The 23,808-nt window shown below is 39.5% G+C and overlaps 2 protein-coding genes across 3 annotated transcripts in view; both read left to right on the top strand.

The window, feature by feature from the left end:
- Positions 1-3,951: 3,951 nt before the first annotated feature.
- On the top strand, positions 3,952-5,169 carry LOC126422369 (uncharacterized). Its single transcript, XM_050087243.1, has one exon. It carries the CDS (start codon positions 3,952-3,954, stop codon positions 5,167-5,169), a length of 1,218 nt encoding a protein of 405 aa, XP_049943200.1.
- Positions 5,170-8,999: 3,830 nt separating this feature from the next.
- The window catches only part of LOC126479837 (golgin subfamily A member 1), a 130,670-nt gene continuing 115,861 nt past the window's right edge, over positions 9,000-23,808 (top strand). For both annotated transcript variants that reach the window (XM_050103819.1, XM_050103818.1), the window contains exons 1-2: positions 9,000-9,602; positions 11,638-11,896. In XM_050103819.1, the coding sequence (XP_049959776.1) occupies positions 9,372-9,602; positions 11,638-11,896 (490 nt within the window). In that variant the 5' untranslated portion in view covers positions 9,000-9,371. The remainder of the gene's footprint in view (positions 9,603-11,637; positions 11,897-23,808) is intronic.

The following is a 23,808-nucleotide window of genomic DNA, read 5'->3' as shown; positions in this document are numbered from 1 at the left end:
GGAAAGCTCTGTGGGAGAATGCCGTGAGGAGGAAGAATTGACATGCATCTAAATGGAGCACGATATGTTCTCAGCATTTCCGAGAAGAGGACATAGACCGAACTTCCCTTTCAACAGTAAGGCTCCGAGAAAATGCTGTACCATCAGTTTTCCCTACACACCCAAAACATTTGCAAAAGGTATGTTAATTCAAAGAATTAAATTCTTAGTTTTCAAGTTCACATTTCAGTATAATACGTACGTATCGTCGATAATCGAAGTGTTGAGTAACTCACTTTGTCTTCATCATGTACCAAATTAAAAGCTAACACTACATTAACTGGCGTAAAGTATAGGCCTAAACAGTACACTGTGTAGATTTGCCATTCTATGTACCGTATTTCAGTAAATATTGGTGGAAATGAACAATGTTTCCCAGTAGAGTAACGTAACTGAAATGTCCCAGTACGTATTACAAACAAAATGTATTTATGGGGCTTTGGAGGGAGGGTATAGCTAACTTAGTTTTCAGTTTCTATTATTTAGCTCTAACTCCGAAAGTAATGGAATACGCGTGTGAAGTAAATTATATCAGTTATGTGAATATTTAAGGCAGTAGTTTGTGAACATCTCACTTTGTCTGGTCTACTGTGTTGTACAACATTTTTATTGCACTGTCTTTGCTAGTTAACGGCAGTTATGTTTTAGGAGTAATTGATACAGCTCTAGTTTTACTTATATATGTTGATTTTGGGAGGATTCCTTCAGGTCATTTGAATATATTAATTTCACTTTCCACCTGATTAGGTCCTTACACATAGCTTTTGCCTAGGAATGATTCAAGAGGGGAGGTGCTGGAACACTGAAGTGTTTCTGCAGCTACACAGTATGTTATAAAGAGATAATCTGGTTCTCCACATTGTCATGTAGAAACAAATTTATGAAACTCCTTTTTGATGAGCATCAGCCTCTGCACACAAGAGAATATTTGAGAATAAAATTCAGGTTCGCTGTTTAGATTATGAGACTACTGAAGCTAACAAGTTTGTCTGGTATAATTATTTAGTGAAATCACAGAAATTAACACCTGGGCTATGTTAAATATAACTCTGTATTTGGGTTGTTTTTGTTGTTGTGGTCTTCAGTCCTGAGACTGGTTTGATGCAGCTCTCCATGCTACTCTATCCTGTGCAAGCTTCTTCATCTCCCAGTACCTACTGCAACCTACATCCTTCTGAATCTGCTTAGTGTATTCATCTCTTGGTCTCCCTCTACGATTTTTACCCTCCACGCTGCCCTCCAATGCTAAATTTGTGATCCCTTGATGCCTCAAGACATGTCCTACCAACCGATCCCTTCTTCTAGTCAAGTTGTGCCACAAACTTCTCTTCTCCCCAACCCTATTCAATACCTCCTCATTAGTTACGTGATCTACCCACCTTATCTTCAGCATTCTTCTGTAGCACCACATTTCGAAAGCTTCTATTCTCTTCTTGTCCAAACTGGTTATCGTCCATGTTTCACTTCCATACATGGCTACACTCCATACAAATACTTTCAGGAACGACTTCCTGACACTTAAATCTATACTCGATGTTAACAAATTTCTCTTCTTCAGGAACGCTTTCCTTGCCATTGCCAGTCTACATTTTATATCCTCTCTACTTCGACCATCATCAGTTATTTTACTCCCTAAATAGCAAAACTCCTTTACTACTCTAAGTGTCTCATTTCCTAATCTAATCCCCTCAGCATCACCCGATTTAATTTGACTACATTCCATTATCCTCGTTTTGCTTTTGTTGATGTTCATTTTATATCCTCCTTTCAAGACACTGTCCATTCCGTTCAATTGCTCTTCCAAGTCCTTTGCTGTCTCTGACAGAATTTCAATGTCATCGGCGAACCTCAAAGTTTTTATTTCTTCTCCATGGATTTTAATACCTACTCCGAATTTTTCTTTTGTTTCCTTTACTGCTTGCTCAATATACAGATTGAATAACATCGGGGAGAGGCTACAACCCTGTCTCACTCCTTTCCCAACCACTGCTTCCCTTTCATGCCCCTCGACTCTTATAACTGCCATCTGGTTTCTATACAAATTGTAAATAACCTTTCGCTCCCTGTATTTTACCCCTGCCACCTTCAGAATTTGAAAGAGAGTATTCCAGTTAACGTTGTCAAAAGCTTTCTCTAAGTCTACAAATGCTAGAAACGTAGGTTAAGCACAGCAAATGAACATTTCTTTTGTTTGATGCACTCTTCATTGACATTCTCCATTGAAAGATATCATTGATTAAAAAGCTTTGGCAGTACCTACTTGTTAACATTATCCACAACTGTGGAACATTGAATATGCACCAACCACTAATGCAAAATTAGATATAACACACAATTATATATCATTAACTGTTGGACCGGTAACTTGTTAACTGACAGCACCCATAGCGATACAGTGTGATAGTTAAACAAGACACCCCAGCAGAAATATTTTACATGTTCAAAGTTTATATTTTTTCAATAAGTGTGTATTAGTTGTAGCTTCGCACATGGGAGGCATTTCAAGTTGTCTGCTGAACACAACAACGGTTTTTGTTAGAGTAATGAGTATTTTATGAACAAGATAAATAGTTGCTGGAAAAATAGAATTTATATTTCTGTAAAGGACTAAGAATAGGAGTGATTAGTGGGCTGTAACATTCTGTTCATGACAAAGACTGTAACACCTTCAACCATCTGTTAAAAACAGTTCTTAATGTTTTTCATCCGTTTATTTCATTTAGGGAGACAAGAAGAGAAAGCCACCATTGCGGAAGGAGAGCTCTTCCTTTCCATCTTCAGTTTTGGGTGCCGTCAGCAAAGTGCAGGATGAAGAAGTTCCTGCTCTTGTCCCTGAGTACACTGCAGGACCACCAGAATGTAGTCAGACATCCTCTGAAAGTGAGGAACTGAAGACGAAGTGTGAACACCTCATAAGAAAAACTGATCAGTACAAAAAACAAATTAAAACTCTTCAGCAGTCTAAGCGACGACTTAAGAAGAAAGTGGCTTCTTTGAGTGCTATCATTAAGGTACTGAAGGACAAGCATCTTGTGGATGAAAGTTCACTAAATATACTAGAAAGCATACCTGGAATGCAGAGAGACTTGCTGCAGCGACAAACTGCGAAAGCTGGGGCACAGGCTGTACCTAGGTCATACAGCCCAGAACTGCGCTCCTTTGCCTTAACACTGCATTTTTATTCCCACAGGGCGTATGATTACGTTAGGCGCTGTTTTAATACATGTTTGCCACGCCCCAGAACATTAACAAAGTGGTACCAGTGTGTGGGTGGAGCACCTGGCTTCACATCCGAGGCGTTTAAGGTAATCATGGCGGAAGCTAGTCACCATGAAACAGTTTCCAACTATATGTAGCTTGGTAGTTGATGAAATTGCCATCAGGCAACATGTAGAATTTGATGGTACATGGGGTCATCTGTAGACACAGATAATTTGCCCATTGCCAAAGAAGCATTTGTGCTCATGCTTGTGGCTATTAATGCTTCTTGGAAGCTCCCAGTTGGGTATTTCCTGACTGCTGGTATAACTGGTGAGCAAAAAGCCGAGATAGTTAAACAGTGCATTGATCTTGCCAATTCAAGTGGTGTGAAAGTTGTTTCGCTCACATGTGATGGTTCAGCTAGCAATTTGTCAGTGGCTAGATGTTTAGGCTGCAATCTCAATTGTGAAACTTTGAAAAGTACTTTTTCAGTTGAAGGGAATGATCATGAAATGTCATTTTTCCTAGACCCTCCACATATGTTGAAACTTGTGCGCAACGCTTTAGGAGATAAAAAATTTCTTTGGGATGAGCAAGGTGGTGTCATTTCTTGGCACTTTTTGGAACTGTTACATAAATTACAGGTCAAGGAAGGGCTCCACATAGGCAACAAGATCACTGCCAGTCACCTTAATTTTTTTTAAAAATAAAATGAAGGTGAAACTGGCTACTCAGCTGCTTAGCAATTCTGTGGCAGATGCCATACAGTACTGTTGTGATATGAAACTCCCAGGTTTTGAACAGGCATCTGCAACAGTAAAATTTATACGCATTTTCAACTGTCTCTTTGATGTCTGCAATTCCAGAACACTTTTACAAAGTGGTTTCAAGCAGGCATTAAATACAGCAAATTTTAGTGCTGTAGAGGGATTTCTTTTAAAGGCGCACAGGTACATCAAGGAACTCACTGTTGGTCCAAATCCTCAAGCAATGAGAGTTGTTGACTCAAATAGAAAGACAGGGTTTATTGGATTCCTGGTGTGTATATCCACTGTTTTACACATGTATAGCAAAGTAGTGGGGACACAAACTCATGCTCCTCTATTGAAGTTTCTACCTCTTTACAAATGTTCTCAGGACCACTTGGAAATGTTTTTTAGTGCCATCCAAAGTCGTGGTGGTTGGAATAACAACCCCACTGCTCGCCAGTTTGTTGCAGCATACAAGAGGCCACTAATTCATAGTGAGATCCGTGGATCAGAAAGAGGGAATTGTATAACTTTGGAAGATATTCCCACTCTTATTTTCAGCAGTTCCGATGTTGAAGATCACATAAATAACACTTCGGAATGGTGGCAGTTACTAAGCACGGAAAATAGTGCAGCGACAACTGACAATGACCACAATTACTTTGCTACTGGAATTTATCTCTCTGAAGTGGCAGTCCATATTGTAGTATGTATAGCTGGATTTGTGGTGTGTCACTTAGAGAAAACCTTAAAATGTGAACCATGTTTATCTGTGTTGAGAGGGGATGGTAGCCTTGTTGCTTATTCTCTCATTCATAGAAAGAGTAGGGGATGGTTGGTTTTACCATCGAATGATGTTGTTGACATCTGTGTGTGTGCAGAAAAAGTGTTCAGGTGCTATACTACAGGTAATTCTAAAGTTCCTTTGAAAAATCAGTTTTCCGAATGTGTGTCTGAGGTGCTTAGTGAATTCATATTCAAGCCAGTGTTTAAGGAGTTAGCAGACCACATGAAAAATCAGCATCCCTTGGACAATCATATGATACTGCTGATTAAAGCAATTGCCACACGATACCTCCTGACACGGCAAAAACATGCAGCCAAGAGAATAAGTGATGCATTGCATGAAAATAAAATCAGGACAACCTATACAAAACTGGTACTCTTTAAAGGTCAGTAACTGATATTTGTACACAGAGGTCTAGTGTGTGAGGCATCTTGTATAAAGCACTCATTATATTGAGGCAAACTGGGAATGTAACCTTATTGTAATTAATAAATGATGCACATTCTTCCATTTTCGTTATGTCTATGTTGTTATAACCAGCTACAAAATGTTTGTCATGTCTGTATCTTAAAACTATTAGTACTAGCATATTCAGTGTATCTATGGAAATTTGTTCCTGGTGTGTGATGGAGTCAGACAATTATAATTTTATGTGTGTGTGTGTAATACCTTTCAAATATATCTTCCTCAAACCAACATTTGGAATTACATTATATGTAGAGTGTTTCCAAATGATTGATACTCCACCATACCAGTATGCAGTACTGGTTCTGCAATAGCTTGTGATCTGTGTGCTTCCAAATAGGACATACATTTCTTTTTGAAATATTTAGCCATTGTTTGGCAGAGTATGCTGTAGTATGTTCTAGCCAGTGTTGTCAATGAAGATTCCACGAGTGACAACATATTAATGAGAAATAGAATTGCCTCATTTTTGTCACATTGAAATACATTCCTATCATTGTGTGGTATGTTATGGTTTTTGCTTGTGTGTCATTACAAATTATATTTTTTGGTGATCTAGTCCAACAGTGGTTTACTCTCAAAAAATGAGAGATAGTAGTGTTCGCAGGTGGGCGTTATTGGTTTTTTGCTGCTTCATTGGGCACTAAATTTTCTAGCAGTCTCTCCCCTAATCCATTGAAATGTAACCCATGTGTTGTACAGAAACTACAGCCCACAACGTTTACATCTGTAGTAAGACATATTTTATAAATGATTGCATATTTTCTTATGTTTATTTGCTTGACTACTTTCCTGGTTTATGCAAGACCACTATGATAAATCATATGTATGTGGAATGGTAAATAGTATTACATTTGTATCAGTCAGGAGACTGAGACATTTCTTTCATTCTCAACAAGCAATGATGTGGACTTTGTTACAATTTCATATAATATTTTTTTTTAACACAGAACTGTGTTATTTTTGAATTCCACAATCTTGTGAAAAAGGCAGTTAACTGAAAAGTCACATTGTAATAATTTTTCTGTATACCTGTAACAAGCAGTTCAACAAAGTGGATAACAGATCAAGAAAAGCTTTTTTGCTGGAATAAAATTCTGAATATAGTACCTAATATTTATGCTTTATTTCATTCCCACTTCCCATTCTTTTTATGAATGAGTAAGGAATATATAGCCTATATTTTTATTAGGATAATGATTTCAAAAGCAAATCCTAGTTTCAATGTTAGTAAAACTTTGTCATTGGCAAGCAATGAAGCTTCTGCTTATTGATTGAGACATTCCACACTTCACAGACTATGATGTAAAGTTTTGCTCCATGATCTGTCTCAATCCCTTCATCATTTCATTTTGCACCACTGTAAATACCTGTCAGCTTGACAAGAAAGGCTTGCATTTAAAAGAATGAAAGTTATAAAATAGGAAATGACATAAACAAAGCTCAATGAAGAGTGGTTTATGCCTAAGCTACCTAAAAACACTGGGACATTGTTGCCCTGTTAACAAATCTCTTCCATACCAAAATAAGAAATTGGAACCTAAGGTAAGTAAGCAATAAGTAGAACTCCTTACTAATATTAAAATGAGTCCCATAGCAGATGAAAATTGGAACACTGTTATACTGCCTTGGCTAACAGACATGTCATTTAAGTGCTGCTGCTGCAGTTGATTTGTTAGTTACTAAAAAAAATGCCCCAGTTCTCATATTAGAGCTGATGCATATCACTTAAGAGAAGAAATGTGGGTATGTATTGAAGTGTGTACGAACTGTATGGCAAAGAGTTTTGTTTTCTTCCTCTGGGTCAATGTTATCCAAACTGTGTATGAACTGTATGGCAAAGAGTTTTGTTTTCTTCCTCAGGGTCAATATTATCCAAACTGAAAGTACCCGTTTTGTGTATAACAAACACCTAATTTATATTTCTTGGGATTCTCCGCAGTTATATTCCACTTGACAACGGAATGAAGTTGTGCACAATGTGACAGGTTGTTGGCTAAACATTAACTCACATTGAGTTATTTTATCAGACTTATTTATCTGCTGCTTCATTGTTTAAATAATTAACAACAAAGACAGATCATTTGGTTACCTCTTCAGATATAGATGGTGGTCAGAACCGCAATCTGTCTGTTACACATTAGTAAATAGCTGCTACAATACATCATTCTGAACTCAAACAACTGAAAAGTTTTGGTTTGTATGTCACGAAAATCGGAAAAGACGTCGTCACTTTTCGTAAATCTGGCATTGCTTCGTCCAATCAGATGATCGTAAGAATAAGTAAAGAAAGAACCCTGGTTTGTGATACACGTTGATTACTGAATCAACAAAATTGTATCGTTTACATTGAAGACTAGCTATTCGTATTTCGCCTTTACGAGGTTTTATTTTAAACAAAAACTTTGAAACAACCAATCTGATGACGTTACATGCGTATATGGTGCAATTAGCGACTTTAATACACGCAGCGCTATAGCACACTGGCAATGTTTTGGTCAGAGTGTCATGGCAGCGAGCCACGCCCCCATGGCTTCAAAACGTAGTACGGCTGGGATACGTAGCGCCATCTCCCCTTATTCTTACCTCCATGATGGAATCGGTGGGTTCAGGAGGGTAATACCGAACGCCGTGCTGGATCCCAACGGCCTCGTATCACTAGCAGTCGAGATGACAGGCATCTTATCCGCATGGCTGTAACGGATCGTGCAGCCACGTCTCGATGCCTGAGTCAACTTTTCCTGAGCCCCATATATGAATGGAATGGTTAAAGCCCTAATAACTGGTACAATGGCATGTACCCTCTGCTACGCACTTCCCAGTGGTTCGCAGAGCATAGACGTAGAAATGAGTCATTGTTGGAATTGGCCAATTCACATAAATTCCTGGATTTTACACTTTGTAGGGATATTAAATGGAATTATCAAATATTCTCAGTCGTGGGTAAGGCAGGTAGTAGCCTTCAGTTTAGTCGTAGAATACTGGGGAAATGCCATCAGTCTACAAAGGACATTCCTTACAAATCACTCGCGCGACGGGTTCTAGAATATTGCTTAAACGTGTGGGACCTGTACCAAATAGAACTAAGAGGGGATATTGAACGTATACAGAGAAGGGCAGCACGAATGGTCACAGGTTTGTTTGATCCGCGGGAAAGTGTCATAGAGCTATTGAAGGAACTGGACTGACAGACTCTTTGAAGATAGAAGCAAGCTATCCCAAGAAAGTCTACAACAAAGTTTCAAGAATAGGCTTTAAATAATTACTCTAGGAATATACTAAGAGTCCCTACACATCGCTCACATAGGGATCATGAGGATAAGATTAGAATTATTACTGCACGCGTAGAGGCATTCAAACAATCATTCTTCCCGCGCTCTATACGTGAATGAAATGGGGAGAAAACCCAATAACTGGCATGAAGAGACGTACACTCTGCCATGCACTTCGTGGTGGTTTTCGGTGTATATACGTAGACGTAAATTTTAATGAACTGTTAGAAACAAAACATGAGTCAGGTGGAGTCTACTCCCACTCTGTCAGCTCTGCTCATGTATCTGGCAACTTATATCGCCAGAAAATTTTTTCCGGGAGTAGTCCGGCTGTAGGCTGTCACTGCTAGACAAAAAAGGGAGAAGACGCTGCTTATACGCGATTTTGGCTCTGCGCGTGCGTGGAAGTCCGCTGGCAGCTGCTTGAACGATACCATCTCTCACTCAGAACAAAACCAAACTATGGTTTCCTGGACTCACGCTTTGTGATGTTGAATGTCTTTGGAAAGAAACATGGCAGCTAGTGGGTAGGAGTGCCTACTGTAATGTAAATTTCGTGTGCTGGGCGTATATTGAATAGCTAACAGTTCGCTCCAGCAGTATGTTGATAGTGGTTATGGCCCGTAGTAAAAGAAAATATTCTTCCCAATGTATATATGTTGTATACTTAACCTGCTGGTTTATGTAATATTTTTGGATTTTTTTATACGCCAGTGACATATTTGTCAACGTGTAGCAGCTGATGAGATAAAGGAAACAGTGATATCTTCGTTTGTGTCATATTAGTAATCGCAAACTGTTGGGTGACAAGTGTTCTGTTAATACTTTCACGCATAGGTTGTGAAATAAGTTACTGACATGTTTGCCAGTTTGAAGAATAAAATAAAAGAAGAAACTGGAAACGATGTAGCAAAACTTGCTCCAATACTCAGCAGCCCTCCACAGAAAGGGTCTTCAAGGCATTCAAGACAAGGTTCTGGTTCGAGCGTGGGAAGTATATCTCTTGATGGGTTGCGAGAAGATGGTGCTACATCTCCAACTTCGCTTAGCAGGCGTGACAGTGTGGATGTCAAACTTGCAGAAGGAAAAGTAAGACGTTTTTCGCTGTCGACCACTAATACCGAATACCACTATTTGTATATGCATTCATTTCAGTGTACATGCAAAAAAAATTCCTTCGAGCCCATGTTTAATCCTGTACATTTGAACAAGGCCATATTATGTAAAGTTCAGGTTACCTGTACCCTGCAGCGAATGAAGTGTTGTTTGACTTCAGAGGGGAACTGTCATTTGTCGTATTTAGTGCCAAGAGTGGATTGGAACCTGAGATTATATTTAAGCAAACGATGTATACCGATTCTCGCTTTAATACAGATGGTACCTTGTGTCTGGAAAAACATTACTATTATCGAGTTGTAAAACAATATTTATACAACCCTACACATGGGCCTCCTGCCCCCCCCCACCCCCCCCCCCCCCCACCCCCTCCTTTTTCCCTTGAGTCATACCAGCCTTTTTAGTTGTCAATAGATAAAAACCGTACCTTTTTGAAATATGCTTGTATTGCATATTGAGTAATTTGTGCCATTTAGTTTTCTCACTTTTTATTACAGCCTAGATATTTCTTTGTTCATGATAATTTTTGAAGTAAATGAAGTATGCCTATAAATGTGCATCTTTCACATATCCTGCTCACTACTGAGACCCGAGTTTTGTATGTGGATGACAGTGCTTTACAAATCCACTAATTGATGAATTGAGGTAACAGAGCTAATACTGATACTGCCTCAAAATTTTGTATCAGAAAATAAGTTGATTGTTGTCATGACCAGTAAATGTAGATACCTTGTATTTAATACCTAGGTATTTTTGGAATAATTGAGATGGTCTTGTGCTTTTCATCACACTTATTTGCTATGCACATGCAGTATACTACTTTGATCGTAATTTGCACTAGTTTGTTAAGAGAGATTTGCAATTTTTGATCTCATGTTGAAGTCGGAATGCTTACAATGGACTCTTGTTACTTATAAAGTGGATAAATTGAAATAGCATCTAGAAGCTACTAGTTTCTTACTGTGAAATAATTTACCTCCGTTCATGTGTCAATAGCAGTTGGCAGTGTAATGTGGAAAGGACAACAGTAGGATATTTTACCATATACAAAATATTTGCATGTCACACTTGACTGCACTTGTGACATTACACACTTTGCTGTATTGTCATAATGTAAAGCTACAAGCGAATGCCAAAAATGACGTAATTGTCACTGCATGAGGCTCTCAGTTTTTAACTTTAACATCAGCATTATCACTTTGCTTCTGTGTAGCAGAATACACGTGCCATGTTTGGTACATAACTGCACATGCCAAAGAGGCTGCAAAGGCAGTGAACGAGACATGCAGGGTCATTACTGGATAACTGTAGCCTATATTATTTGGCAAGATATGTAAGCGGTTAGTATGTTATGAGGTTACTGCCAGTAAAGGTTTCCTTCATTTTTGTGTGAGGAGTAACATTTAATGACACAGATTCTCATATATAAATAGTACTTTCTCTTGGGAATGATCCACACCAAATCCCTTTAATTATGTGACTAAATAAATATGTATCACATGTCTGGTGTCATGTATTGCTTTGTCAGTTTCTAGAATAACTAAATTAGGCCTACCTTACAAATTAACAAAATATTGAAATTCTGTCCTCTATCCCTGATGGGCTTTAATTTTACTATAAGTAGCACAGTTTGAAATCCTTTGCACATACGTTCCTACTAGTACCATTCTGTTAGTTCTTGTGCAAGTCATATTTTAATTTATTTTGTTATAAGTGGTTTCGTCATATGGCTTTGGATTTTCTCTAGATGTACAGTAAACTTAGAACTGACATTCAACCTGGCAAGGTTTACACACAATTTAATGTGAATCTCTTCAGCTTTCTCCAAAGCTGTCTATGAATGTGTGGATGTGCTCCCCTCCCCACTTACACACACTTAAATTATCTGTGCTGGTAATAAGATCCAATTTATTGTCTTGCTGGTGTCACAGTGGTTTGCTGTTGTTGATAGTTCCAAACAATCAAGTTCAAAATGATTTATGCTTGCTTCCGTGCTTTTATTTGGCAGGTTTTAAGCATGAAAGAGATAAAACGTCTTGAGAAAAGAGAAGATGACTGGAAAAGAGCAATGCAGAAGCGAGAAGAGGAATGGAAAAGACAAATGGAAAGGCAGGAGGAAGAATGGAAGAAAGAAATGGAAACCAAAGAAAATGAATGGAAAAGATCATTGGAATTGTTAGAGAAAGAAAAAATTGTTTTGGAAGAAGAAAAAAGAGAAGTAGTGAAACAGAAACTTAGTTTGGAGGAAGCCTTAAAAGTGGCTGAAGGTATGTATTCTTTACTGCTGATGAATGACTTTTTTTTAACAATCAGTGTTGTTTGTTTTGTATGCCAAGTTAATACAAATATTCAAAAGCATGTTACCTGAATGTTCTCAATCGCAGTGCTATTGAATCCAGAAATTACACCATCATGAAGTAGACATACTGTGAGGATTCTATATCCTCACATTTTGTAATATTTACTACTTCTCAATATTTCCTAAGCCTGTTATTTAGTTGTCTGTATACTGGCTATCATTAGCCACGCGGCACCTGCTGGTTAAGCCGCAGCAGGCAGTGAAAAATTATCTTTTCCTGCTAACTGTGATTTTGTGAATTATTATTGTTGCCATGTCGTATGTGCAATGGGCATAATGTTTGAATCTTGCAGTTAGTCAACAGTGTTCTTGAGCTACAGACACATTTAAATGTGTGTTCCAGTGTAACAGGGTTAAAATTGCATTAATCTTGAGAATATGTGCAGTCTGATTATTCAAGCTGTGTTTACATTATATCCAAAGTTTGTCTTACGATCCTAAATATATGTTGTTCCATATCGGATTTTTCTTAATCGAAGTGTAGATGCAAGTAGTTTTTGAGGAAGGAACAACTGAAACTGTAAGTAATAGATTTTGTGTTCCATCATTTTAACTGGTATCAGTTACATAATTGAAACTTCCTGGCAGATTAAAACTGTGTGCCCGACCGAGACTCGAACTCGAACAGGTCCCGAGTTCGAGTCTCGGTCGGGCACACAGTTTTAATCTGCCAGGAAGTTTCATATCAGCGCACACTCCGCTGCAGAGTGAAAATCTCATTCTAGTTACATAATTGATTAGACAGGCAGGATGAGCAGCAGTCTGTGGCTGTTTGCTGATGATGATGTGACAAGGTGTCATCATTGAATGGCAGTAGGAGGATACAAGGGGACTTGGACAGAATTTGTTGATGGTTGGTGAACGGCAGCTTGCTCTAAATGCATGTCAGTTCATATGGATAGAAAAACAATCCTGTGATGTTACAGTACAGCATTAGTAGTGTGCTGCTTGACACAGGCCTGTCAATTAAATATCTGGGTGTAACATTGCATACCAAAATGAAATTGAATGAACTCTTAAGGGCTGTAGGAGGGAAGGCGGATGGTAGAATTCGGTTTGTTGTGAGAATTTTAGGAAAACAGAACACTTGTGTGCTATGTTTCTGAGTTTTGCTAGAGTGTTTTGGATCCTTACCAGGTCGGATTAAAGAATGACCTCAAAGCAATTAAAAGGTGTGCTGCTAGATTTGTTACCTGTAAGGTCAGTCAACAGATGAGTATTATGAAGTTAAATAGGAATGGCTGGAGGAAAGACAACATTCTTTTCATGAAACACTGTTAAGAAATTTTAGAGAACTGGCATTTGAAGCTGTCCGCAGAATGTTTCTACTGTTACCAACATACATTTTGTGTAAGGACACAAAGGTAGGAGAAATTAGAGCTAGTATGGAGGCATACTGACAGTTACTTCTCTCTTTCTCCATTTGTGCATGGAAAAGGGAAGTAAATGACTTGTAGTGGCACAAGGCAAAGAGTGACTTGTGGAATATGTATGTAAATGTATGTCATTTCATAATATGCTGTTGAAGGAATATGTGTGAATGTGCAATTGGAGACAGATGTGGAGAGGAGTAAAGTAACACTGCCGTGATAATGCTACTGACACTGCTAAATTACTCCATATGCCTTTCTGTAATTGGCCACTCATATGTATTCCTTCAATAGCGTGTTATGGAATGAACTGTGAAGGAAGCAGCTGATAACAATTAATGACAAGATTTTGGATTTTCGTTTGTTTGATAACAATTAATGACAGAACATAAAATTTATTATTTATTGTTAAAATTTTCTTATTCAGAAACCACTTCAGACTATGCTTTGTTTAGGAAAAATTCTGTATCTCACAACACACAACGAACATCTTGATACTGTAACTTCAGATACAGTGGAAACACAACGTGAATAATCAGAAGGAAAACATTCTTGAGATGGATGTAATTCTACCCTTATTATATGGCAACGCACGCGTCTGTATCTCAAGAACACTGCTGACCAATTGAATGACTCAAATATTGTGCCCAGTACACACCCAACACAACAACAACAACAACAACAACCACCATTGTCAGCAGATGAAGGTAATTTTTTTTTTTTTCTGGATAGAGCTTGACCAGCTTTCGCTGCTTAATTATGAATACTCAATATGCGGTGAAACTAAATGGTAAGCCTAGAAAGTGCTACGGCGAGGATAAAGGATCTTCACAATGCAAACTATCCTAAACTTGCAGAACATTCGAACAAAGGTGTAGCGTATATACCATAGATGAAATGCAGAGTACTGATACATCTCTGTTGTCCAGCCAACAAAGGAAAATTAGGGGAAAAGATTTATGTAATCACAAACTTTTGTGCAACATTAGGAAGAAGTGCCACAGACAACATACTAAAAGTACTTACTGTTGGAATGTGATTATAGGGGTTACTTTTTTACATTTTTCGTGGGTAAATTGAAACTTGCCACCTCTAGTGAAAATGTTTCCCAGTACAAAATTAAACTGTATTAATTCCCTGTCAGGTGCAACCCAAAGAGGGACAAGTTAAATGTGTGGAATGTAGGAATAAACCACTTCAAAAAAATAAATTTGCTCACTGGAGATCAGACCTATAATGGCTTAAACCTCAACCCGTCTTTCTGCAGGAAGCTGCTAGGTCGGACACATGCATGTGCCTTTCTAGAGCTGGAAGGCAGGAATTAGTGTTCACAGAGGCTGTACTTGTAGTCAATGCAATTAATGGAGGGTTAAATTTCCTACAAAAAAGATCCTATTCATTTTTCCTCTGGACTAGGAGCTTCTGTGTTGTGCAGGATGGATAAATAGCAAATTATTAAAAATAGTATAAAATCATTGTTAAATGAAATAGGTTAAGAACAAATGTTAAATATGAGTACAACATCCAAGGGCAGCAGGACTGTATTGAGGTATAAATGGTTTTCAGGGGTAATGGGGGAGAGGGTCGAGGGAAGAAGCATGAGGGAAGGTAGGCTAGGTCATGCAATTCCCTCTTCCAAAGGTCTGCAAACAGAAAGAGCCAAGAGGAGTGTTCCCGTTCTCTCTGTCATATTACATCACGAGAAGCAACTACAAGGTGTTTTACAAAGTTCTACTGACCTATCCACAGTTACCCTTATGAATCACTGGCAATACAGTGCCCGAGCATGACTAGTGGGTATTTATTTTCCACATAGTTTCCTAACATTATGTAGAATACAAATATGAGTTACTAGTAATACTAACACAAAAAACATACATAGACAAATTCTGTGCAAATCTCTGCACATTGTTCTACACCGCTGTAGGAGAAATCGATTCTTAGTCATCCTGCAGTTGTGGTGTTTTTCCAGGAAAAGTGCATACCCTTGCCATGAGCGCTGCTCGCTTATCTATTTAGAGACTGACTATACGTCCCCAGTATCTCCTGTCCAGTTCTCTTATGTGAGCAGACAAAATAACTTCACCCTGCTCATGTTTGTATAGTGGGGTTATTTTTAGTTTGTCGTGTACTTATCGGCACTTATTAAGTGAACTATTATGTTACAAAGTTCAGCTGCCAATGCTGTCATTTGTCTACTACTTTGAAGTGCAACATGCTGTCAGTATGTATTCAATAATGAAGATTTCATTGTCTCCGCTACCAGTGGTTTGAATAATTCTCAGAGCATGAAGGGTATCAAGTGCATTACCTCAGCCTCGCCTCTCCCAACATCTGAAAAGGCCCAGAGGCTTAAATTGGCTCCCTCTCCAACAGAAATAGGTCACCAAGGTGTTATAGAACATCAGATATTTCAGCCTCAGTAAAGCAGTGCATACGCCAGATTGCCGTTAAACTTCAACATGATATCTTGGAAGATGTGCTGTATATGTGTGGTACTGGCTCCATTCAGTGCAGCCTATTCTAATTATGCTAGTGATTCCTGAGTGAAAAAGATATATGCAGCCTCCCATAACACAATTAATGGTGAGAGAAGTGCATTAACTTCCTGGTCATTCATTAATTCACCATCAAATGGTTGCAACATTTGCATGACTTTACAGTGTGCAGTCAATGATAAACACCAGCACGGTGCCACATTTACCAATCTACTCCTTTCCAACCAACATTACATAGGTTGTTCACAGGAATGCACATTACATAAATCTTCACATAATTGAAAATTAGTATGCATTCAATAAATTGAAATGAACTCCGCTATATAATTATGAGTTCAGTGAAGAACACAACTACTCCTAGATGACTTAAGAATCGATTTCTCCACTAGCAAATGTAGAACAGTGTGCAGAGATTTATGTAGGGCCTGTCCATATGTTTTTCTTGCCTTAGTGTTATTAGTAACTCATATCTGTATTTCATGTAGTGTCAAAGTACTTTGTGAAAAGGAAACATCCCCTGGACATGTCTGTGCACTGCTTTGCCAATGGTTCACTGGGTGAAGTGTGGAAAGGTTGATAGTTTTGTCAAACACCCTGTAATTGCTTTTGGTAGTGAAGTTAGGCAGAGAGAGTGGGGACTCCACTTGTTAGCATTCCAGTTTGCAGAGCTGTGAAGGAGTGAAGTGCATGACTACAATCTCGAGATGACCTTCCTTCACACTCCGTCAACCAGCCCACCTCACCCCTCCCCACCCCTTTTTTCTTCATTTGTGAGTAGTAGTTCCCAGCAGTAGGATCGACTTTTTGCACATGTCTATGCAGTGATGAATATTAAGGTCCCAGGTATAACACCCTACATCAATTCACTCTGATGGATCCTTGTTTGCGAGAAATTGATGAAAATAAATTTCATTTTTCATGACACTTAATAGCATTAAAAAATTATTGTCACATTGAGTGGTTTCATTGGGTAATGAGGCCTTCACACGCAGGAGGTCATGGGTTCCGATGTGGTCAGATTTTTCAAATTTTTTTATTATTCCTTTTATTTTTAAATTTTTATCAAAATGACTGATCATTACTTTTCTTCAATTAATTGCATTAAATGTAATTTATTTCTATTCCTTTGTTGCATCATTTTAATAACTGTACTTACTTTATTTGCTCTCACTTTTCTTCCTGTCGTCCTTTTTCACTTGAAATATTTTTGCATGTGTTTTTAATTCATCTTATGTATTAATTTCAATTAAATTTCTTTCTTTTTATCATCATATTTTTTGATCCATGTTATTGCATTCATTATTTCTCTTCCTTATTTTGATTGAGATTCATATTACTTACAATTCTTGACAAGAAAATTTTGCAAAAAAGATAAAACAAAAAAAATGCTAAAGTGTCAAATTATAGTGAATTTGGCAATTTTTAAGAGATACAGTGAAATTTCAAATTTTACCATTTGAAAAAGTCATAATTCTGAGGATGGCAGTTCACTAATAATCATAACTGATAATAATTGACAGCTACTGCAAATTAAAATTGCATTTTGTCTTCTACTCTCCTTAAGGCTGAGGTTCGTGTATAATTTTGAAGATAATGGTTAATTTCCCAAGTAATAAACTTTGATGTGACAATGAAAATACCATCAAATTTGGCCAATACCAACACCAAATTTGACAAAAAATCACTGATTTTAGAAAAAAATATTGAATTTTGTAAAAAGAAAAACGAGAAATTTGGCTCTTCAAATTTAATAAAAAGTAACACCAAATTTGGCAACAAATGACGACAAATTGGGAGAAAACCACCACTGAATTTGGCAAAAAATATTACAGCATTTGGCAAAAAAACACCAAGTTTTGCAAGAAAATCATGTCAAATTTGGAAGAAAGAAACCAAATTTACAAAAAATAACGAACAATTTGGCAAAAAACACCAAATATGGTGAAAGAACAACACCGAATTTGGCAAGATAAAAAACATTGTATTTGGAAAAAAAAGGTCAACGAATTTGGTAAAGAAACACCAAATTTGATGAAAAATTCAACCTATTTTGCAAAAATACCATTGAAAAAATAGCACCAAATTTGGCAAAAAATACACCGATTATGGACACAAAATAAAATGTTTTTTCCCATCTCTGCTTATAATCCCTTCTTTCATTTGAATTGTTATCTGTGTCATGTTGTCCATAGTGCAATAGGAATTCAACTATTAATGCTTTAAATGTTTCTATGACGAGTACCATAAAAATGCATATCTTTTAACAAAAAAAAAAAAAAAAAAATCTCGACACCTTTTTCACAGTCAGTATAAATAGATTGCTTTTTAACCGTTAGATTGGCATATTCAGATATTTGAGTATTATAATAGACAAATATAGTTAAATTCACATCATAAAAGTACCGAATGGAAAAAGAATGCTATAAAGAAAAAATGAGAATGAATTAAAAGAATCATATGATGATTAAAATGTTGCCACAAAGGACTAGAAATAAAAAATTACAGTTAAACCAATTAATTGAATAAAAATAGTGATCAAAGTAATTTCAATTAAGATTTAGAAAATTTAAAAGATGTAAGTCACCCAATGCGACTCGAATGCACAATCCCCCCGCACATTAAGGCCTTACCTTACTCATTACACCACACAACCTATTTTTGTTTAGTGGTATTGAGCACTTTTTTTGTCGGTTACTTGAAACGAGGGCCCACCAGGATGAATGGCTGCAGGGAGTGATTTTTGGGGTCACAATGTGCAATACTGTACAGATGGTTTCAAAAAGTTGATCCCACCACTTGGGAACTCTTGTTAGATGTGGTATACATAGTTAATATTTGTTCTTAACCCGTTTCATTTGACATCAAATTTTATATTCTTAAAATATTATTTTTAATTATCTGCAGATTTTTTCATGCCCTGCAGTACAGAAACTACTAGTCCTAGAGGGGAAAAAAGAAAAAGTAAGCCTTTGTACCAATGAAGTATTCTTATCATGATGTACTGCTGGGAGTCTGTTGAATTATAACTCACTCAAATGCACTAAAGATGGCTATTTACAGCTGATGCCTGGGTATGCAACAGAAAAAAAAGAAGATTGCAACAGATTGTTGTGCTTCTGTCATTTCTTATAATAATACGCAGTTGCTGTGCAAAACAGTACCATATGGAGTCAAAGCTGGTGAAAAATGAATATATTAAAATTATGGTGCATTAAGGAGTATCAGTGTCATTCAAAAGCTTTATGACACAAACAGTGGACATAAAGCTGTGGGTACGCAGGTGTATAAGAAGTGATCTTTGCTGTTCAGATTTTCCAATATTTTCAATAATGACCATTACATCAGGGAACCTATGACGTGTAAAGTGTAATCTATTTTCAGTGTAGCATTCTGTCCCTGTGTGATAGTGATCATCCGCATGTGAATAATGTCATAGATACTTCCTTTGTGTAGTTGATGCTGTTTCTTGTGTGTCCTAAACATTCATCTGGCCTGTCACCATTGAATAACATCTCCTTCCTCCTCCCCTCCCCCCCCCCCCTGCCAAATCCCATTTCCCCCATAAAAATAGGAGAGAGAGAGAGAGAAAGAGATGCCTCAGGGGTCTTACCACTCTTTGGCAGGTTCGTGCTTGGTTACCACAGGGCCCCAGCCTTTGCAGCATCTTTTTCCTTCCATACTGCATGTCTGTCTTCTTGCTCCCCCCCCCCCCCCCCTCCCCCCTTGGAAAACATGTCTGGGATGTTTTAGGAAATGTATTCTGCATTTTCACTGGCCGATATCACAACAGTCTCTCCACTGTTTTTCATTCCTTTTTCCTTTCCTCTTTCCCCTTCTCCAGTCCTCCCTCCGCTTCGGCATTTGAGATTCTTCTTTTTCTTCTTCCTCCTTGTACATTCCTGAAGGCTGGCCCATGTGTCTGAAGTGTAACAGGTGACTGGGTAATGTGTAATTCCCAGCCCTGGGTCAACAGGTAGAGTTCACACATACCCCCTTGTACAGGCGAACCCCAGGGGTGGGTGAGTGCCTGAGCTGCTACCTTTTCAAATTGCCAATTGGTCCTTCTGTCAGGTGTGGCCTGATGGGTGAACAATCACATAAGGCGGGTGTGCGTCCCGCTCTGAGGAGGCGGCCCCAGTTGGAAGAAGCTCACCATCGGAGAAGCTGGCAATCATGGGAGATGTTTTCTCTGTGAGCCAATCATCTTCACAGTCAACGTCTACTAAACAAATGCAGTGAGGCTAATGGTTCAAAGACCCTCCCAGCTGCACCACAGTTCCTCTTGGTTTCACGTACTGAAGATGGTCACTAAAGATGGTCAGTACTTTGCTTGGTAAACGTGTTGATGCAGTTGTCGGCTGGTGAAATCCTGCTCTCGTATATGCAGTGGCACTTTGTCTTTGGAGACTGCTTCTGATTCTCAAGCACAAAAACTGCTTGCAGCTTCACTTCTCCACAGCTATCTTGTTCATGTTGAGGCTTATCGAATGTTGAATTCTTCACATGGTGCTATTTACACTAGGCTGCTCAATGGTCTGACTAAGACAGAAATCCAAACATAACTCTCTGTTCAGGGTGTCATTGCAGTTCATTGGGTGAAGAAAAAGGTAGATGCATCCTTAGTGCGCACACCTACTCCTTTTCCCACTTTTGACAGAGTTGTGTTTCTATCAAAGATCAAAGCAGGCTATGAAGTTTTCACAATCTGACCGTACATCCTAACTACAATGCGCTGCTACCAGTGTCATCATTAAAATCACAGAGGAATGTCCTGTCAATACCTGGCCAAATGTGTGACCTGTGGTAGGGATGCTCATGAGAGCTATTGTCCGCCTCCTCCTTCCCACTGTATCAATTGCAATGGAGACCATGCTGCCTCCTTGTGAAATTGTCTCGTGTATCTCGATGAGTGGGCCATCCAGGAGATCTGAGTGAAGGAGAAAGTGCCTTATCTGCTTGCTCGCAAGTTGTTGGCTAGTTGGAAATTCTGCGTTCTACCATCTGGCACTTAAAAGTACTGTTCCTGCTATATCTCACTCCATGAGGGACATGTCCGCAGCTCGTGGTCTAGTGACTAGCGTTGCTGCCTCTGGATCGCAGGGTCCCGGGTTCGATTCCCAACTGGGTTGGGTATTTTCCTTGCCTGGAGACTGGGTGTTTGTGTTGTTCTCGTCATTCATCACCATCATCATTCGTGACTGTAAAAAAAAACTGGGACTTCGCATGGGCGCTCATGACCGCGCAGCTGTGAGCCCCACAAACCATTCGTCGTCGTCGTCATCATCATCATCATCATCATCATCATAATCATCATCATCAGGAGGGACATGGCCATGCAGACGTGTGACCTTGAATTCTGCAATGCAGTTTTAAAATTGCCCAGTGTCATGGTAGCATCCCTGTCCCCTCCTCCAGCTGTGCAACAAGCCACCAAACTTTTGCCGCGCAGGGCAAAGTCACCTACAACACATTCGGCAGGCTGGAAATGACAGAAGAAATACTCCCACAAAGACTTCTCACATTCCTCCAGCCAACAAATATCTGAGTCTTCCTCTACCAATCAGAAAGGCTCCAAGAAATCTAGTAAAGGCATATGGTCTTCTCCTTCACCGACTTGGGAGTCTCTTCGATGGTGTCACCACATTGATCCCTTTCCCAGCCGACCTCTCTGACACTGGTGTGCACCGCCAACCATTTTTGTGCCCTGGACTCTGCAAACTGACAGAAGTAGAATGCTGACGCCTCTGTAAATATCGTGGAGCAGGATCTTCCAGCCTCCTGCGCACTGTAGCACTGTGTCTTTGAAGACTGGAACTTGGCAGCCATCAAGATGACCCTTCATTTTTTTCCCTCCTCCCCTTTCCTCGTCATGTCTCTCCCTCAATGGGACAATTGCGGCCTTCATCCAGCAAAGAGGACTTACGGCTGCCCTTTGAATTGCAGCGTCCACTTTGAGCTGTCTCATTTCTTCCCACTCCACTTTAACCCTGCCCACCATCCCCCTCCCGAGGACAACACTCCATATGGAGGAGTCACACTGCTCATCTGGGATGATATTCAGTCAGCCCATCTCCCTGACTACCCAACTTCAAGCTGTCGCAGTCCATATTTTCCTTCCTCACGTCACCTTCACCCTTTGTGCCGTTTAGATTCCTCTGTCATTTGGTGTCACTCGGGCAGACTTCCTCCAGCTTATTCGGCAACTCCCTCACCCCTTTCTGGTGCTCAGTGACTTTAATGCACACCATCCCCTTTGGGGCTCCCCCAGAACCTGTCAGAGAGGTGCCCTCTTGGCTGACCTTCTGAATCAACTTAACCTCATCTGCCTTAACATGGGAGCACCCAAGTGTCTTTCAGACTCCTATCTGCAGTGCCGGCTTGCCCATCTTCTTGAGTAGACTGCGGACTCCTGCCCCACCTAGATGCACAACCAAGTGGCAGCTTTCTAAGGCCGACTGGAGGCTTTACTCCTCCCTGGCGACCTTCAGTGAATGTTTCCCAGTTGTGATGACTAGGTAGAATATCTTACAAGTGTTAGCCTTACTGCTGCAGAATGTTCCATTCCTGGCACTTCCTCTGTACGGCATCATGTCCCGGTCCCTTGAAGACCTGAGGCATGCCGCGATGCAGTTCGCGCAGAGAGATGTGCTCTCTGCATTTTTAACAATCATCCTACAATGGCACATTGCATTTGTTGTAAACAGTTATGTGCATAGTGCTGTGCGTTCTTTGGAACAGCAAAAAAGCTAGCTAGATTTGTCGTATGGGCCAATCTCTGAAGGCTATCTGGGACCAAGGTCCATTCCCCAATTTCTGGTCTGACAGTAGTAGATAATGTCGTCTGGATCCTATTGCTATCTCCAACACCTTGGGCCACTATTCTACGGAGATTTCGAGCACCACCCAGTCGCCCTGTCTTCCTCCATTGGAAACATGTGGAGGCAGTTCGGGCGATGCCCTTCACTTCTCAAAATCTTGAGTGCGACAATGCAGCCTTTACTGTGCGGGAGCTAGATCATGCTCTCACTTCATCCCGATCCTCCACCCCAGGGCCAGATGATGTTCACATTCAGATGTTGCAGAACCTTTCCCTTGCAGGCAAGCACTTTCTCCTTCATACATACAGACGCATCTGGGCAGAGAGCATATTTCCAAGATGCTGGCGTGAAGCCACTGTCATACCCATATCTAGGCCTGGTAAGGACAAACACCTTCTTTCTAGTTATCACCCCATTTCTCTTATCAGCTTTGTTTGCAAGGTGGCAGAATGTATGATTCGTAGCCAGATGGTATGGTGGTTAAGAGTCCGCAATTTACTAACCACTGCACAGTGTGGGTTTTGATCATGCCGTTTTGCAGTTGACCATCTTGTCACGCCATGACATAAATGGTTTTCCTTGGAAATACCATACTGTGGCCATTTTTTCAATTTGGAGAAAGCCTATGACACCTGCTCAAGGACTGGTATCCTCCGTACACTCTACACGTGGGGCTTCCATGGCCGCATGCCCTGTTTCCTTACAGAATTTTTAAAAGACCAAGTTTTCAATGTAAGTGTGCGCTCTGCCTTGTGGGACATTTTTATCTGGGAAAACAATGTGCCTCGGTGTTCCGTCATGAGCGTCATCCTCTTTGTTGTCACCATTAACTCTATTATGGCCTGTCTCCCGCCAGGCATTTCCGGCTCCCTTTACGTTGATGATTTTGTGATCTAGTGCAGTTCACCATGGACTTGTTGGAGCCCTGACAATGACTTATACTTTTCCCCTGACAAAACCGTTTGTATGAATTTCTGGTGGCGCTGTTGGTTTCTTCCACAGTGTTTACATATTGGGCTTGTTGCTCTTCTAGTTCACTGAAATTCCTGAGGCTCATGTTCAATAGGAAACTTTCTCGGTCGTACCATGTGTCTTACCTTGCCACCTGCTGTACCTCAATGTCACATGTGGCCT

The sequence above is a fragment of the Schistocerca serialis genome, chromosome 1 (assembly GCF_023864345.2).
Source record: "Schistocerca serialis cubense isolate TAMUIC-IGC-003099 chromosome 1, iqSchSeri2.2, whole genome shotgun sequence".
In the NCBI taxonomy this organism is placed as follows: Eukaryota; Metazoa; Arthropoda; class Insecta; order Orthoptera; family Acrididae; genus Schistocerca; species Schistocerca serialis.
Note: the sequence above shows the minus strand (reverse complement) of the source record. Positions and strands in the feature narration are given on the sequence as shown.

Excerpts from the sequence above, each read along its gene's own strand:
- LOC126422369 (XM_050087243.1), top strand. The coding sequence starts at position 3,952 with ATGAAGGTGAAACTGGCTACTCAGCTGCTTAGCAATTCTGTGGCAGAT.